Here is a 17791-nt window from a genome sequence, read left to right as displayed (position 1 = left end):
GATTGCTCACAAGGGCTCTGTGGGGTGCTATCCAGTGAAGGACTGAGTTCTAAATAAATATCTAACCTTGTTTTTAGATAAGTACCAGAGATTATCCAATGGAAAATATCACTGCAAAAGGAAAAGTGGGGAACAAAGCAAAGAGACAAATATATAACATTTCAGTTACACAAACACTTGACTATTTTATGGACAATTCTCCAAATACAATTCGTATTTTAACAAATTGAAATGCTGCCATATTTTTCCATAAACAGTCAAACTTTGATTAACCATAGGATCCCTAGAAACCATTTAATAAACCATTTGAAAAATGAAGCTTTAATTGAGTTCTTTATAACTGAATAGAAATAATAGATGGAAAAATTGTCAGATAAAACGTGCATATCTTTTACACCATTAATAGTGTGCCAATTAAAAACTGCTTTGGCTACACTTAAAGACATATCACTAACCCGTAATTTCCAAAACATTAAACAAAGTATTTACATATCACAGTCAGTGTGCATTCAGACAAATACTTAACAGTTTGATTTTAAAAAATTTTACTTGCTGAACTGCGATTTTAGTACTTTAACTGGTGGAAATAATGTTTATCACATTTATGTGTAACTATATGGCCAAATATACATTACTAAGGTTGACAATTTAAATGCAGATTTCTATCTGGGGATTCAAAATATGTTTACACAGTTAATACTCATTTGGCCACACTGCAAAAGAGAGGATTTTGGATGATAGTTTATGCTGCTAAGTAGGATGTATTCCATAATATATTAAAACTCAGAAATTTATGTCGCTGAAAGGTTGAGTGGTTAAAAAATTAACTAAGTCAAGAAAGGTAAGTAAAAGTATTCCTTATTAACAATAACTCACTCACATTTGATAATAAGGTACACATTTACTGCAACTGTGTAAATACTAATCTCAAATATACCCTATGTAAAGTGCAGATGACAAATTCAATTTGTGACCCCTACGTTTCCTGAGAAAAGTGTTTAATAAGTTTTTGCATTTCATTTTCCTGGTTTTTTAACATGAGATTAAGACACTAAAATGTATTTATTTCACTTTGTACTGTTGAAAATATAGGGATCTTTGCACTGACACCAAAACCTAATGTGTCCAGACAGGGAAATAGAGAAAAATTAAAAGGACTATTATACTACAATGTATTTACAATGCTCCAAAGTTCCATAAAAAAGTATTTCACCTCTACATTTAGAGGAAATTTCATATTACATGATTGGAAAAGTGATTTTTATATTTCTTATAACTCAAATATTTCAATTTCTTTTCCAGATTAGTCTGAGACTAGTCCTTAAAGAGAATTTACTCATCTAGAAATTTTCCATTTCTGTAATTTTTGAATGACCCAACTATAAAAAAGTTTTTATAATTTTTCATGCTTGGACAACTAAACCAGCCAAATAGACATTCCTTAAACTAACTAAAATATTAACTTTTAGCCTAAGACCAAAGGAAGATTTTTTTCAGAAATGTATTATCAGCCAAACAAAGGATAAAAAGGGAAGCCCGTGTTGTTCCATAGTTAGATCATTCTATATTAGAAGGCTACAGTGCAACATTAAGATATGGTCTAGTGAATGCTTCTGTTTTCTGAACCATCCTTTTTCTAAATTTTTGATTTTGTGGTGATTATATTCTCAGTCTCAAAGTTACATGAAAGAGAAAACATTAATGAAATTTCCTAACTTAAAAAAGGAAAGAAAAGAATTAAAGTGACAAGAGTTCTCAACCCAACCTTCCCTAGTGACGAGGGCTCAATCTACCTCTTCTCCTGTGGCCAAACCCTTTCCCAACGGAAGTCTTCTTCTAGCTCCAAAAACCTTCCCCAATCCTCATTTCCTACAGGAGCCAAGTGCACTAGTACATGACAGTGCGCATATTTGAATATGAGAGTAAGTCACATGTACATACACGTGTACATTTTAACATCTGAATGTGTGATCAGATTACATAATTAAATACATTCAGTTTAACCTGAACACATTAAAACAGGGGTGGCCAACCTGAGCCTCAGAAGGAGCCAGAATTTACCAACGTACATTGCCAAAGAGCCACAGTAATATGTTAGCAGCCCCCCATCAGCTCCCCCCGCCACTCCCAGCGCCTCCGCCCACCGGCAGCCCCGCCAATCAATGCCTCCCCCTCCCTTCCTGCACCTCCTGATCAGCTGTTTCATGGCATGCAGGAGGCTTGGAGGGGGAGGAGTGAGGGCATGGCAGGCTCAGGGGAGTGGGAGGGAAGGGGTGGAGTCGGGGCAGGGCCTGTGGCAGAGCCAGGGGTTGAGCAGTGAGCACCTGCTGGTGCATTGGAAAGTTGGCGCTTGTAGCTCCAGCCCTGGAGTCGGTGCCTGTACAAAGAGCCACATATTAACTTCTGAAGAGCCGCACGTGGCTCCGGAGCCACAGGATGGCCACCCCTGCATTAAAACATATGTATGTTCTAGATTTCTCGGTCCTGAAAGGAGCTGAGAGTTTTAGTTAGGGCTTCTATAGCTGAGAGGTGTTGGTAGTTTTGAAACTGGAGAATGAATAATTTGCAGTTTGGGGGGATGGGGGGGTTTGAGTATTCGTCATTGGGGTGAGGTCATTTACATGGCATGTGATATTGTGATCACATAATCAGACTAACGGTATTTATCATTAGCTTGCACATTTAAATATAACGTACTGGGTATCTTGAATTCAGAGATTCAACAGGCATTGGATCCTTTAAAGCACAGGCTTTCCAGAAGATGGCAGAAGATCCAGCCAAAAGGCTGCCAAGGCCCACTGGCCCCTTCTGATATATTCCTAAGGTGGTGAGGGATGGGGAGGCAGAGTACTAACCTTTCACTCTCACCTTTCAGATGGTATCAGAAAGAGCCAAGTCCGGCATGTGATGGGGTACCCTAAAGGGGTTAATGGAAGCCAGATGGGCCAATTACCAATCAAGCAGCAAATGAGGGAGATATAGGCTGGGTGAAGAGCCTGGATTAGAGGGAAGCTCACCTGACAGAAGTGAGCTGGGTTAGTATAAACCCAGGATGCTGGCAGCAGCAAGGGCTGCTGGCAGGAAGTTGGTGGTCACCCTCTGTTAATAGAGAGAGAAGGAGGAAACCCACGGAAGAGTAGGACTCTGGGGGCCTGGCCCAGAAAGAGGGCATAGTGGCATACCCTGAAGAGATCATGGTGGAGAAGAGAGCCTGTGGAATGCAGGGTAGGAAGCAGCAAGGTCAGGGACTGAACAGCGGAACTGACTGGAAGGGGCACTGTCAGGACAGTGAACTGGAAGACTGCCTGAGTAACTGTGGGAGTGACAGACACTTTGAAGGACTAAACCCCAGAAAGGGGGAGAGGGGAATGCTGAGTGACCTGGCTGGAGGGCCGAGTGATGAAGAGTACACTGCAGTTCTTGGAGTGAGAGGGGGCCGCAGGCTGACAGGGAGATAGCATGCAACCGCAGGAACGGGTGTCAGCCTTGCAGAGCTAATCCGCAGAACAAGCAGGAGGATGCACCATCTCTGTGATGAGTGGAGCACCCCGTGACAGGCAGAAAGTCTCCCAGTCACTTAATTCAGATTTAATGCACTCTACATATGCACTTGTTCTGAATTTATCATCTAGTAAATGCACATTCAAAAAAAAAAAAAAAGGCAGTGTCTATGAAGGATTAAGGGGAAGTGAGGACAACTGGTCCATCTTTATACCATTCTTGATAGAGGCTTGGAGACTGACCATACCACACATACTGAGCATACCATTTTCAAACATCGTAACTATTTAAAACCAACATTTTTTGATTTTAGCAAAGTATTCCTTACTGAGGACATCATAAATTCTACACTGGAAATTTTGCGACAAAGCTGCTTTTCAAGTTAATTCAATGTAGAAAACAACTTGTACTCTACCCTTGTATAACTCAAAAGTGGATCACTTTTTCCAAAGAAAAAATTCACCTCAACAAGACCATACAGGAGAGAGTTCCTCTCAAAAGGATGATTATTTAGTTACGAATGACAGAAGACGACTACATAACTATATTACTATTACTGTCTTGTTACAGTAGATTGTATGTCCAGCAAATAAACACTTCTGGGGCATTATGTACAGTGTATCTGGCAATTTTTCTGAAAATAAAGAGACTGCCTTAAGCAGCACATTTTCAGGATTCAGCAGCAACACTTCAAAATTAACCTGTATTTTTAAATTCAGAAATTAACTGGATTCCTCCCTAATGCAAATCCTTCAGATGCAGTAAATTACAATTCAGTATATTATTTTCTCTGGTCCACCTCCTAAAAGCCAAATGGTTAGAATATGTTAGCTTAACCCGGCAGTATGAAATACCAATTACATAATGCAGTTACTGGTGTACATTATAAAACTGACACTGCAATCTGGGTTGGGTTGGTGTAGCTTCTCAGTAGAACTAGATCTCAGAAATTCAGCAGTTCAGAAACAACTAATGGGATTTTACCAAAGTGTTCTAAAGAAAATTAACCTTTAGAATGAGTTGAAGTTTGGAAAATTTAAGTCCAAAAAGTAAAACTCTTGAGTAAGAACAGGCATTTAAAAAGCAAGTTGAATTATAGGTTATGCAGGTCTTTTCAAACTAGCATGAATAAAACCTCTGTACCAAAACACATCACAGCACCATGAACTATGTATAAGTTCCATTCTATAGAAAAACAATTTAGCCGGAAAGGTGTAACTAATAAATTTTAGAAAACCTTTACAAATGACTTAAGGTATCTTTTCCATGTGTATGTTTAAGGTCTGGTATTTAGAAAATTACCAAGAAGGAAGGATGGAAGGCTAGGAATCTCTTCTTTTTCATCATATCTAGACTTGATGGTCACAAGATATGGAATCCTAAAGTTTCCACTGCTCCAGGATTGAATTGCAGTTTTAGGTGGAGGAGGAATTAAACTTTTTTTAAGCAGATTTTGCTTTTTGTTTTAAAAAATGGAAGCTGTTTAAAGCTGCTCAAAGGTCTAGAATGTTAGTAGTAGTTCCAGCAAAGATGGATTAGTGGGCAAAGGGCAGGTGAGGCAGTCAAAGTACACAATAAATGGTTAAGGTCTTGACTACTTAAGAGGTGATGGCAGGCTACTTTTACTTTATTTTGATGTATAGAAATGCTAAAAATGGTGCACTTTCATATGCTCTAGGTCTGGGGTTCCTAAACTGGGGGTTGCAAGGTTCTTACATGGGGGGTCATGAGCTTTCAGCCTCCACCCCAAACCCTGCTTTGCCTCCAGCATTTATAATGGTGTTAAATATATAAAAAAGCATTTTAATTGATGGGGGGGGGGGAAAGGGGGGCACACACTCAGAGAGGCTTGCTATGTGAAAGAGGTCACCAGTAAAAAAGTTTGAGAATCACTGCTCTAGGTGCTCTTGAAATATTTTAAAAATACATCCCATTGCTTTTGGTTAAATGTCCTCAGCTCTGGAATTCACATCTTCGGTCTGTTTGAGTCCTGCCAGGACCCCCGTAAAACACACTGAAGGGCAGAGAAGAGACGAGGGTGGGGAGCAGATATACTTCAGTGAGTTTGGAGGGTTTTTTTAACTGTCATTCTGACCTGCTGAGTTTTTATATCAGCAGAATTTTAATAACTGATACAGGCCTTTAGTATTGGATAGGTTCTTGTATAAATGTAAAGAACAAACGTATCGCATTTTCACACCAGCACATACACACACAAAAAGCAGTAATGTAATACAATCTTTCTGTTTAAGCATAAAGAAAAGGAAGAGAGAAAAGAATGAGTTAACCCCAACATAAAGAACTAGATAGCAGCTGTAGAAGTTATTTTCAGACATGACTGCTGTGGTTACTCTTTTGTTGCTTCTCCAGGTGTTGTGATAGCTTGGAGAGGCTGAAAAAAGAACTATTTATTCCAGATACAATGCAGAAAATGGTTACTGTACAAAATAAAATGTATCCACAGACTTCTGGTTGAGTAGAAGCTTGCTGGCACAAGCTCTCTCTCTAGCTAAATTCCATAAAAAATACAAGAAAGGTATTTTCTATGCAAGCGACCTTTAGAAATGACAGTTTAGACAGTCAATTCAGAGGAAAAAAAAGCAAAGCATTGCACCCTGCATTCTGATTATGAAGCATTTACTAAAATACTGTAAAAATGAATTAATATGCACAAACTCTATAAACACGTGGCCACTATAAACTATTATACTAATTTTGGAGAGCATCAACAACAGGTCAACTATAATGTCTTTAAGCAACACTATGATACATACAAAAGCAAATTATTAAAGTAAACTCCTTTGTCTGCAGAAGGCTAAATGGTATTTTCATCTTCTACCCTGAAATTGCCAAATAAACTCAAAACTGGCTAGAATATAGCAGTACATTTTTAATCCGTCCATTACACTCTACAGCTAATAAAAAGTGAGTTCACTGCTCCAAAACGACTATAACAAAATGAATGGGGAATGATTTTAAAGAAATATGTAGTTTGATTTCTATCTGAGTCAACATTCAGAGGTGCATAAATAATATGGCTCATACAAGGAATATTACAATTAAACCATAATACCTGAGGTCTAGTTGGCTTGCGTTTTATTGGACATCTTTAATAGTACTCAGGATTTGCAGGAAAGGAGGTTATGCAAGTTGACATGCCACAAAATGAATTTGTAAATGACCCAGCCCTATTTCTGATTTTGGTTACTTGGGGCAAAGAAACAAAGATGTGAATTACAAGATTCTAATCCGTTTTCTATATTGGCCAATTTCAAATCCAAAAAAGAATCAGATGTTATGGTGTTTTGTTTTTTAAATTGATAGTGACTAAAAAAATGATCCAAGCAGTTTCATACGGCTATTGTTTCACAAATGACTAATTCTGCTACAAAACCTTCATGTAGAGTGAAGTGCAGTTTCTCTTTCTAGGTGTGTAGAGTGAACATAATTGGACACTTCCCAATTGCTGCTGCAGATCCTAAAGAATCTGTAGAATGCAAATTCATTCAAGAGAATGCAGTACTTTTGCAGCAACAGGGAAATTTCCCAGAAATCTTCCATGAAGTTTTGTCAAATTGAATGCAATACAGGGATGAACAGAAATATAATACACCTTAAGAATTCCATATATTTGTCAATATATTTTGGGAATGAATCTCTAGTGCCCAAAAGATAAGACCAATAACTTACTTTATGTTTTAACTATTCAGCTATAAAGGATAATTCAGTTAAAAGGCTTACCCTGCTGGAAGTTTCCAATAAAAATTGGAATGTATTCTGTACAGCTTGGCATGTCTCTAGCTCTGTCCTGCTGAATGCCATTAAATAATCCTTAAGGTGATCATATACATTCCCATCAAGAGCCTGTATAAAGAGGGGAAGAAGTATAAAATAAAAATAATTAAAAAGTGTGTAGGATAATTTGCTTTATATTAATTTTTTAGATTTATAATCCAAATTCTTTAAACACAATAATCAGAATGGCCTGGAAGGGTGAACATCTTTCACTAGCCATAGTAGCAAAGTCATTGTCTTAATTCCACTAGATGGCACCACAGAGCACTATAACAACATGTGTATTTCAATAAATATGTTTTCCATCCAGTTATGTAATGTATCCATAGCAGAATGCTGAGGTCAGGTTTGGATAAATGATTTTGCTTAGAGATATGTTCTCAATGAGAAGTAAGTGACCTTGCAAGTAAAAGGACATGTAGCTTCTACTGCAGAGGATGTACTTTATCGTGAAGCATTCTAAATGCTGTCATGGAGCGATTAATAAATAAAAAAGTCCTAATCTGAAATACAGATAATATTGACTACAGCAAGAACTACCAGGTGTCCATTATTTATTTTTTTATATATATATGTATTTTTATATTTATATATATTTATGTATATACACACACACACACACAACCTATCCATGCACACAAATATCAGCTGCACAAAAGCACTGCCTATCATTCATGTTGCAAACTATTATTAATTACATTAAAGCACACCTCAATGGCCATATTGTGTTAACTGCTGTAAAAATTACACTGTAAAACCTAATCCACACAAAGTTGTGCCAGTTTAATTTAACATACGTTGGCAAATTGATTTAAATCACTGCAACTGTGTGTGTACAGACATTCTTATAGCATCTTAAAACTGGTGTATATTCTTTAAGCCGATATAAATGTGTATGCCCACACACAAAGTTGCATCGGTTTAACTAAAAAGAAAAGGAGTACTTGTGGCACCTTAGAGAATAACCAATTTATTTGAGCATAAGCTTTCGTGAGCTACAGCTCACTTCATGCATCCGATGAAGTGAGCTGTAGCTCACGAAAGCTTATGCTCAAATAAATTGGTTAGTCTCTAAGGTGCCACAAGTACTCCTTTTCCTTTTGCGAATACAGACTAACACGGCTGCTACTCTAAAACCGGTTTAACTAAATCAGTCTAGAAAAATAGTGCCTGTTTTCAGATTTTTTTTCAGGAGGAAGATGAAAAACCAACAAGGCAGTAATTGCATAATCACGGTGTTCGTCCCCCTTTCTGTATCTCAACAGGCTATTATCATATTAAAACCACATTAAATATTGTGTACCAAATGAGGATACCCATGTAAAAAGACATCAGGTGATTCTTCCCACTTAATCTTTGACATCATCAGGGCTCAAGACAATACCAAGTTATAGAATGCAGAATTAAGTTTTCCAAGAACACAAGCAATGTTTAATATAAAATCTGTTCCGTTAAGATAAACTGCCATCTTAAAGATGAGAAAATGTAAACCCTATTAAATATCACTCAATCAGACAATTTAAAAACTGCTTAACTAAATTCTATATATTTTTTAATTTAACAGATGTTTAAACAGGTTTGAAAAATAGAATGTTTTGAATATTCTGTTTTTGAATAGACTTTAGAATATTTGATTCTAAATGGCTTCCTAATAAAGAGGATACGAATTTTCTTAGTTCTAATTTACTTCATGAGTTTGTCAATATCATAGCTTCCTTTTAATTCTTCTTTCTCTCTAGTTAGAAGTTGTAGTGAGTGGTTTGAATAATTTTATATTACGTTATACATTTCCCCAAAGATTTAAGTGGAACTGAACTTCAGATATTTTAAGTATATTTGGATGTTCGCCTGCTGTAGCCATTCAAAAATGTAACAGGAGAAATGACATATCATGCGCTGAATATCTCTCATGTTCATTTAAGTAATTATTTATTTAGTGGTCTCTTTTACTGTAGTAGTCATAGGCCTCAATTATATTAGATATGAAAACTAGTATTTAAGTATTAAATCACGAACCAGAAACATTTTAAGAGTATTAGCATTCCTAGAAAGCTCAGAAAAGTGTATCCTGATTTTTTACTCTCTCTTTCCCCCTAAAATTCCAAGGGACAAATAGAAAGTTTGAGCCAGGCATAGTGTGAACAGGTGCAGTACTTGGCTTCCCAGACAGTTCTGCCAGTCCATTTCAATCCTTACTTGAAACACTCCTGCTATTCTAATTATGATCTTATCTTGAGCAGAGATTGCTGAAAATGTGTGTGTTTTTGTAATATGAACAAGCTTCCGCTGATGAAAATTTAGTGTATTAACCTAATGGACCATATTAGCTTCCCCACCAAGTAAATAACATTTGCAACACATGCCTGCAAGCTTGCATAGTGCCCATTGACACTAGACTGGTTTACAGTGTTGAGCCCTTTAATGAACACAGAATATAGCTTTTCTTTTTTAAAAGAAAAATCTTTATTTTTTCTTTTAATACAGGGTAACTATATGACAATACCTATTGTCGGGATTAATGGTATGATTCATGGATGGAATGCTAGTTTAAATTTATAATTGCTTATTTTTGGCTGTTGGTGTCACATACGCCATACTACTCAGCAACTTATTTGTGCTTTTTTTTTTTTTTTTTCCTGTTACAAAGTTCAGGAAACAATATAGTTGATGTTGGTGGCTAGAATTTCCTTACATGGGTGGAGGTAATGTAACAAAATTAGACCTGACCTTGACCTGCCTTATCCATTCATTTTTGGAATGCAGTTTAAGGAAAAGTTTTAAATGAACTAAACAAAATGAATTGTGTTGTATGTTATCTATTACCTCAGTGGTATTACATTATGCTGGTATAACAGGTTTTCCTGTTTAATAATAAAGAAACTATAAAGGTACTTTCATATAACAGATGCCCAAGTCTTTCTTCTTTAGGTACAGTGTATCAAAAATTACCAAAGCTAGGTTCTTACACCACCCTCCCGCTCAGATCAGCACACCATATGTATATGTGTATGATCCGCTGTTTGTATCCGAACTAAACTGTAACTCATCGGAATACAGGGACTGTGCCTTTTTTTATTAATTATTTTTATTAGTGTAGCACCTAAATACCCCATATGAGATTAGGCCCTACATTGCTATGCACTGTACAAAGACTTAGTTGGAGAAAGTCCTGCCCCGACAAGTTTACAGGAAAAACAGATAAAACAAGAAAAAAGTGGAAGGAGAAACAGGCACAGAGGGAGAAGTGGCTTGCTAAATGTCACACAGCAGGTTAATGAAAACGACAAGAACAGAACCCAGGTTTCTTGACTCAGTCGCATGCACTATTCACTGGGCCGTGCTGTTTTTCTTTATGTTTCTTTGAGTACAAGCACACTGTTGGCACTTGATAAATAACAACTCACCTCCTATGTTGTGCCACAAACTTACAAATATTATTTTCATCATTTTCTGTCTAAATTTCTCAAGTTAAAACTATCCTAAACCTTTACTTTCCTAACAGTTTTAAAAAGGTCAAGCCCCTTTAAACTGCACAGTGCACAAGCGGGACAAAAGTTTCTCAGTGTTTGGCTCAAAACAAAATATACCTTTACCCCATTAAATATATGACATAATTTTGATCATGCAAATATTCTGGCGGATGTTGTAGTTTTCAATAATCAAAGGAATTTTCAACATAATGTCTTTGGGAATTGTGACCCAGTTTTAGATATCTGGGAGTTTCAGATAACCAAGGGTAAACTGGTTTCAGAGTAGCAGCCGTGTTAGTCTGTATTCGCAAAAAGAAAAGGAGTACTTGTGGCACCTTAGAGACTAACCAATTTATTTGAGCATAAGCTTTCGTAAGCTACAGCTCACTTCATCGGATGCATAAAGTGCAAAATACAAGGAGGAGATTTATATACACACAGACCATGAAAAAATACACATTGTAAGGAGAGTGATCACTTAAGATGAGCTATTACCAGCAGGAGAGTGGGGTAGGGGGAGAGAAAACCTTTTGAAGTGATAATCAAGGTGGGCCATTTCCAGCACATTTCCAGGAGTTAACAAGAACATCTGAGGAACAGTGGGGGGGGGGGAAGAGGAGGGGAGGAATAAACAAGGGGAAATAGTTTTACTTTGTATAATGACTCTGCCATGTACATTGGTCAAACTGGACAGTCTCTACGTAAAAGAATAAATGGACACAAATCAGATGTCAAGGATTATAACACTCATAAACCAGTCGGAGAATACTTCAATCTCTCTGATCACTCCATTTCTGATCTAAAAGTGACTATTCTTCAACAAAAAAACTTCGAAAACAGACTCCAACGAGAGACTGCTGAATTGGAATTAATTTGCAAATTTGATACAATTAACTTAGGCTTGAATAGAAACTGGGAGTGGTTGAGTTATTATACAAAGTAAAACTATTTCCCCTTGTTTATTCCTCCGCCCCCCGCACTGTTCCTCAGACATTCTTGTTAACTCCTGGAAATGTGCTGGAAATGGCCCACCTTGGTTATCACTTCAAAAGGTTTTCTCTCCCCCCACCCCACTCTCCTGCTGGTAATAGCTCATCTTAAGTGATTACCGTACACATTGTAAGGAGAGTGAACATCCATTTTTGCATAGTCTGTGTGTATATAAATCTCCTCCCTGTATTTTCCACTTTATGCATCCGATGAAGTGAGCTGTAACTCACGAAAGCTTATGCTCAAATAAATTGGTTAGTCTCTAAGGTGCCACAAGTACTCCTTTTCTTTTTGCAAGGTTAAACTGTATTGCAAGAAGCACAGAAGTTTGTGATCAGCAAAACGTAAGATGATGAGAATTCATTATACATATAGTAAGAGCTAGAACTGCTCAGAGCAATATGCACATTGATTAAGGCACCAGTTAATTTTAGCACCACACTTCAGCTCCTTTTGTGAGAAGTCAAATATAAAAAAGGCAAATCCTGTTTTGTATTTTTTATATTTATCCCAGGAATGCTAATGGGTCACAGTTTGTTAACGGTTCTTGGTGCTGGTGGCTAGTTTGTACTGTATCTGATATTGAGAATTTCTCAAAATTTTATCACCTAACGATTAAGAAAAATAAGGATGATCAAGTCGTCATTAAAAAAATCCCCTAACTCACTCACCAGTAATGAATTCAACACAACTCAGTGGGGTTGGCTGACATTAGCAGTATTCTGATTAGCACTACATGAGAACGTTAGCCAAAGACAACAAGAAAGAAAGGAAGGAAGGTCAGGAAAACCCATCCTTTTTAGTTAACAGTTGCATTCCACAATTTTCTTTTCTCCAAATATTGGCCCAACTCTTTCAAAAACTGCTTTAGTTGTTTATTCCATGGACTAACTTTTCTTTATATAGACAAAGAGCCATTTCTTCTCATAACATGACCAGTAATGCAGTATTCCCAAAGTGTTCAGCTTTATATAAAATAATGCAGAAAGTCATGTGTTTTATCCTCCTTTCCCTGATACTCCTTTACCTTTTAATGTTTATGCTATTCATTGGACTTATTCCATTTTAATGTATGTTTTCTAGTCTTATTAATTGTGCATTTCTGTAAACTGAACTGTAGAATCCACTCACTACCATGAACTTCTAGTCTGTACAAGTAATTCTTCATTTTTTTATACAAAGGAAGGCATGTAACAATAGAATTTGGCTCTGCAAAAACTGGAAGTATGGCAATAAAGTTAACACAATTATTCTTTGATTCTCATTGCAATCCATTCATTTTCCTCCATCCTAAACCACTTTCCCTCACAACAGTTCTTTTCTCCCTCAATAACAAAACCAACATTTATCCACTCTAAAGGTAACTTCCCGATGGCTTCAGTTTACTATGGTATTTAAGGTTTTCCTAAAGTCAAATGAACATTATTTGTCTTATCTGAACTTTTTCAGAGCCTCAGAGTAGTCATAAATTTCTATTTATGACTATCCTTATATAAAATATTAACTTAGGTATAAATAAGGAATAATTCAATTAAAGTTAATGGAGTTACACTGGTATAAGAGTGGAGACTCAGGCCTTCTAGGTTCAGTTTCTTAAGAGCCTCTCTTGAATATATGGGTCATCTTAGCTTCTTTAGAGTACATCAGTACACCTGTTGTTTCCGAAGAGGACACTGTGTACTGGCAGTTCTCGGGTCTATTTTACCACTTCCTTCATAATTTTGGAATAAACCTGATGGACCAGGACTTTTGTCAGTTTTCAGACTTTTAAAAAATAAATTATTCTGGTTTATAAATCACAGAAGTGTAGGGCTAGAAGGAACACCAAAAGGTCATCTAGTCCATCCTCGCGTGCTGAGGGAGGATTAAGTATATCTAGACCACCTTGACAGGTGTTTGTCTAACCTTCTCTTAAAAAGCTTCAAGAACATGGATTCCACAACTTCCCATGAAGCCTATTCCAGTGCTTAACTATCCTTATAGTTAGAAAGTTTTTTCCTAATAAATCTCCCCTGCTTCACACTAAGCTGACTACTTCTTGTCCTACCTTCAGTGGACATGAAGAACAATTGATCACTGTCCTCTTTCGAACAGCACTTAACTGATTCTTATACCATGCCCATCACTATAGTATCTGAGCTGCCTTCTGGTAGTGCATTAAGTGATGTGGCTAACATTTGTCATTTGTAGTTTGTTCTCTCATTCTCTCTGCTGAATGCAAATTGTGCATGCAGTGAGTGCTCTGTTTTGGTAAGTTTTTTGTTGTTGGGTTTTTTTATATACATGCTGCCATATGTTTATACTAGAGAAGGCAGGTTAAAGAAGTGCGTCTTGCACTGAGAGTGGAAGGTGGTTATGTCCATGATAATCAGAGCCACAAAGATTTTGTGGGGCCTGGGAAAAAATCTGAAACGGAGGCCCCCCAGCCCATCAAAAAAACCCCAACCCACACCAAAAAACAGGTGCAATAACAGAAGGGAGGCCACAGGGGAATGGTGGGGGATTTGGAGAGTGAGTGCACCCTGTAGTCATCCCACAGTGATGGCTCCTGTGCCGCGGGGCTGGCTCTAACTCCTCACCTGAGTATTGCGACCTGGCACACCTACCTCACTCAAATTTGGCCTGGCCTGGCCATTCCTCATCATGACAAAGGATAGCTGGGCAAAACTCAAATGGCACTGTGACCCGTCCACCAGGGTCACACTGCCACTAGGTTTGGGAGCCCTCTCAAACAGGGGGCCTGAGACAAAACTGTCCCTCCCCATCTTCTCTCCCCCATGACTGATAAGTCCGCAGTTCCTATGAGAGCTCATTCTACAGTCTCACACCAGCCCCAAGAAAGCCATTTCCCACATAGATTAACTTTCTCCTTTATTGTAGAGGACCATTATGTTAGAAGAGTGGAGCTGTCAACCATAATTTTCATTCAGGAGCTTCAGGTGGTCTTTTAGATATCCTGGGCCCAAGACATTGGACATTGAAGATAAGGACCAAAACCTTGAATTTCACTCAATAGTTTATGAAAAGCCCCCCCCCACACACAATACGTCATACTTACCAATTATATGTTTTTTTATTTCCCTGTTTTCTTTTCTTTACCCCTATACATATTTCATTTGTTAACAGAAGGAACCCAAATACTGGTCACTGTAGGTTTACAATCTATTTTATTTACTCTTAGAGGATTTGTAAACATGCTCCCTTAATCTGTCTAGTTTGGGTATAAAGGATTTAAGTTGCAATATTTTTTTTAAAAATACAAATTATTTAAATTCCCGTCAGTGGGGTTTCTTCTAAATTGTACATAGTATCTTTTTAAGATTTAAGCATACTAACGATATATAAACATACTAACCATATATAACGATGTTTCAAAGTGTCCCACAGATTTGACAGTTACCAATCTGATTCAAATCGCACAGGGCCTTTTCAAAATAATAAATTCATGCTAAATAACAGATAGTTAACAGAATTAAGTGGGTATAGTTAATGTGCACAACTCAGCTTTTTAAAAAAATCTGTTATAAAACTATGCTAGTTTTACTAAAATTGAGGAGTACTATGGGGGAAAAAATCAATTTAATACTATTTTTAGCTACTTCTGCAGTTCACACAAATGATCAATAAGCCCGTTAAAGGAAAATCGTTTGAGCCCCATGGTACTGCAATCACTGTAGTAGCTGAATAATGAGGAAAAAACAATATAGGTGCATGCCAAGGTATAGCAGCTGCACTGCAGCATTAAAGATTAAACTCTATTTCCCAAATATCACTTGAGACTTCGGCATGTCAATGATAACTTATTCTTTTTTTATTAATGGGGGAGTAATGCTAATGAGGTACATATGCAATCCCTCCGAGCACCATTGGGAGAGTGGACAGAAAGACATTTTACAATGTACCACTCGGTCTTTGTGGTCAAAAAAATTGGGAAAGGTTTGTCCCCTTTTAGATATATGGAGTTCAGAGATTGCTATAAAGGAACCTTCATGAAAGCAGTTTGCCTTCATGAGGTCACTCAAAATGGGTTTGCCTGATCAAGTTTCCATAAACTTGATTAGTAAAATTTGCCCCCTCCCACAACTTTTCGCCTTTTGTCATGCTCTTACCATCTGTGAACTTAAGATACTGTGGTGATGTGTGGCAGTACGAGTTTCTTGATATATAGCAAACACACTTCAGCATGTTTTCATTGATAACTGTGGGGCAGGGAAAAATAGGAGCGGTGGGTAGATGGGTGGATCAACCAGTTAATTTAATAGAATTCTTAGTTGATGTGAACAAATTAATATTTAGCAAGAATAAAAAAAATACTTATGGTTAGAAACTTCTAAATATATTTTGCTCTGATGACCACATTTCATGAGTTAAACTACATTCAAGTGAGCTCACTGTTATTTATATCTTGAGTTAGCCAATTTGACTGGAGAAAAGGAGAGGATGTTATCCACATGCCTATCTGATAAGGCTGGATCAACTTAAATCAAACTGGTGCTATACTGGTTATGAGGGAACAATGTTTAAATACTGGACAGCATAGAAATTATTTGTATTACAGTAGTGCCTGGAGGCCTCGAAAGAGACTGGGGCACCATTGTGCTAGGAAACATATAAACATGCAGCACGTGACAGTCCCTGCCCCAAAATGTTTACAATCTACACAGACAAGACAGAAATCATGGGAAGAGAAACATATGCACAGAGAAGTGATGTGACTTTTCAAAGGCCACAGAGGTGGTCAGTCAGTGAGAGAGAGCTGAGATTAGAACCCAGGCATCCTGACTCCCGCTGTAATGTCTTACCCGTTGGGAATCTGTTACAACTTTTTGGGTGCCTGTAGCAGTACCTCTTTGCTAACAAACACATACCCACATTCACTGTATTAACTTTTATTTCTCAGGTCTATTTTTGTTTTAGATTGCTAAACACATGATTGCTCTACCTGTCCAGAGAGTAAGGAACCTGGTACATGGAATACTCATATCAAAGACCACAAAATTTTTAATACACATGGACACCCACACAAACATACACAAAAGGTGCACTAGGGTCATCTTGTTATCTATTGAATACCCAGCTCCACTGTTTTAGGAAGGAGTATAAGGGATGAGGTTCCACTGATATTTTTTCTAAAATCATAACCTGATTAACATTCAAAATTTAGTTATTCCAAAAGCACATACTGATCAATTTGTTACATATTATGCTTAATCCTAAAGATATAGGTTTGACATAACTACAATCCCTCTCTTAATGGAGGACATGAGAGAAAGTAAAGGGAAAAGTCAGGTGGATAGGGAAATCAGAAGTAGAAATGAGCTGGGTGAGGAGTGGGATGTCTGCACACTAAGTCAAATGTTGTTAGTAGAGAAATTCAAATACTGACAAAACTTTTCATCAACATTTTGAATTTAGATTAAATAGACTTTTTGAAAATCTCATATTGTTTTCTGACCAGCTCTAAATCTCATTTAAAAGTGATTCCCCATATACTCTGAAGATAATTTTATTAAGAATAAATCTGAATGTCCATGGATCCCAGCATTCAGACTAGTATCCTCACCTCATGATTGTATCTTTCAAACACATTTAACTGCAACAGTATTTTCTCCCAATTTTTTTTAGCTGTGGAATTTACCAGAACCTGGGCAGGTGTGTTCCTGTACCATTTGAGCACAGCTAGATTAGAATCCATAAGCTGCAGACTCTTAAAATCATGGAGCTAAGTAAAATTTGTTCAGAATTTTAAAATGTATTAATTTCAGTTTGGAAACCAACACTACTTTATGGACAGTTTAGCAATTAATTCTGAGTTTAAATAATTATGTAAAACACTGCGCAATATTCTCAATCAATCTGACTACATTCTGTTCCAGTGAGGTGTAGTAACTGGACATTCTACATCTACAGAATCTGAGAAGGAATACTTGTTTTCCTTCCTGAAAATGGGATTCCCCCTACCCATAAAATTTGTCTAGCAGCGATGACAATTTGAACAGATGTGCATTTCTTCTGTATGAAGACTGGTAGGCAAG

General features: G+C 37.2%; 1 protein-coding gene across 3 annotated transcripts in view; it reads right to left on the bottom strand.

Moving 5' to 3' along the window:
• Positions 1-17791, bottom strand: part of FCHSD2 (FCH and double SH3 domains 2) — a 221045-nt gene that overhangs the window by 48262 nt on the left and 154992 nt on the right. For 2 of the 3 annotated variants that reach the window (XM_077840751.1, XM_077840679.1), the window contains exon 9: positions 7243-7365. The exons of the other annotated variant lie outside the window; for it this stretch is intronic. In XM_077840751.1, coding sequence (XP_077696877.1) covers positions 7243-7365 — 123 coding nt within the window. The remainder of the gene's footprint in view (positions 1-7242; positions 7366-17791) is intronic. 3 annotated transcript variants of the gene reach the window in all.

The sequence above is a fragment of the Eretmochelys imbricata genome, chromosome 1 (assembly GCF_965152235.1).
Source record: "Eretmochelys imbricata isolate rEreImb1 chromosome 1, rEreImb1.hap1, whole genome shotgun sequence".
Lineage (NCBI taxonomy): Eukaryota > Metazoa > Chordata > Testudines > Cheloniidae > Eretmochelys > Eretmochelys imbricata.
The sequence above is the reverse complement of the archived record's forward strand: the minus strand, read 5'-3'. Positions and strand labels throughout refer to the sequence as shown.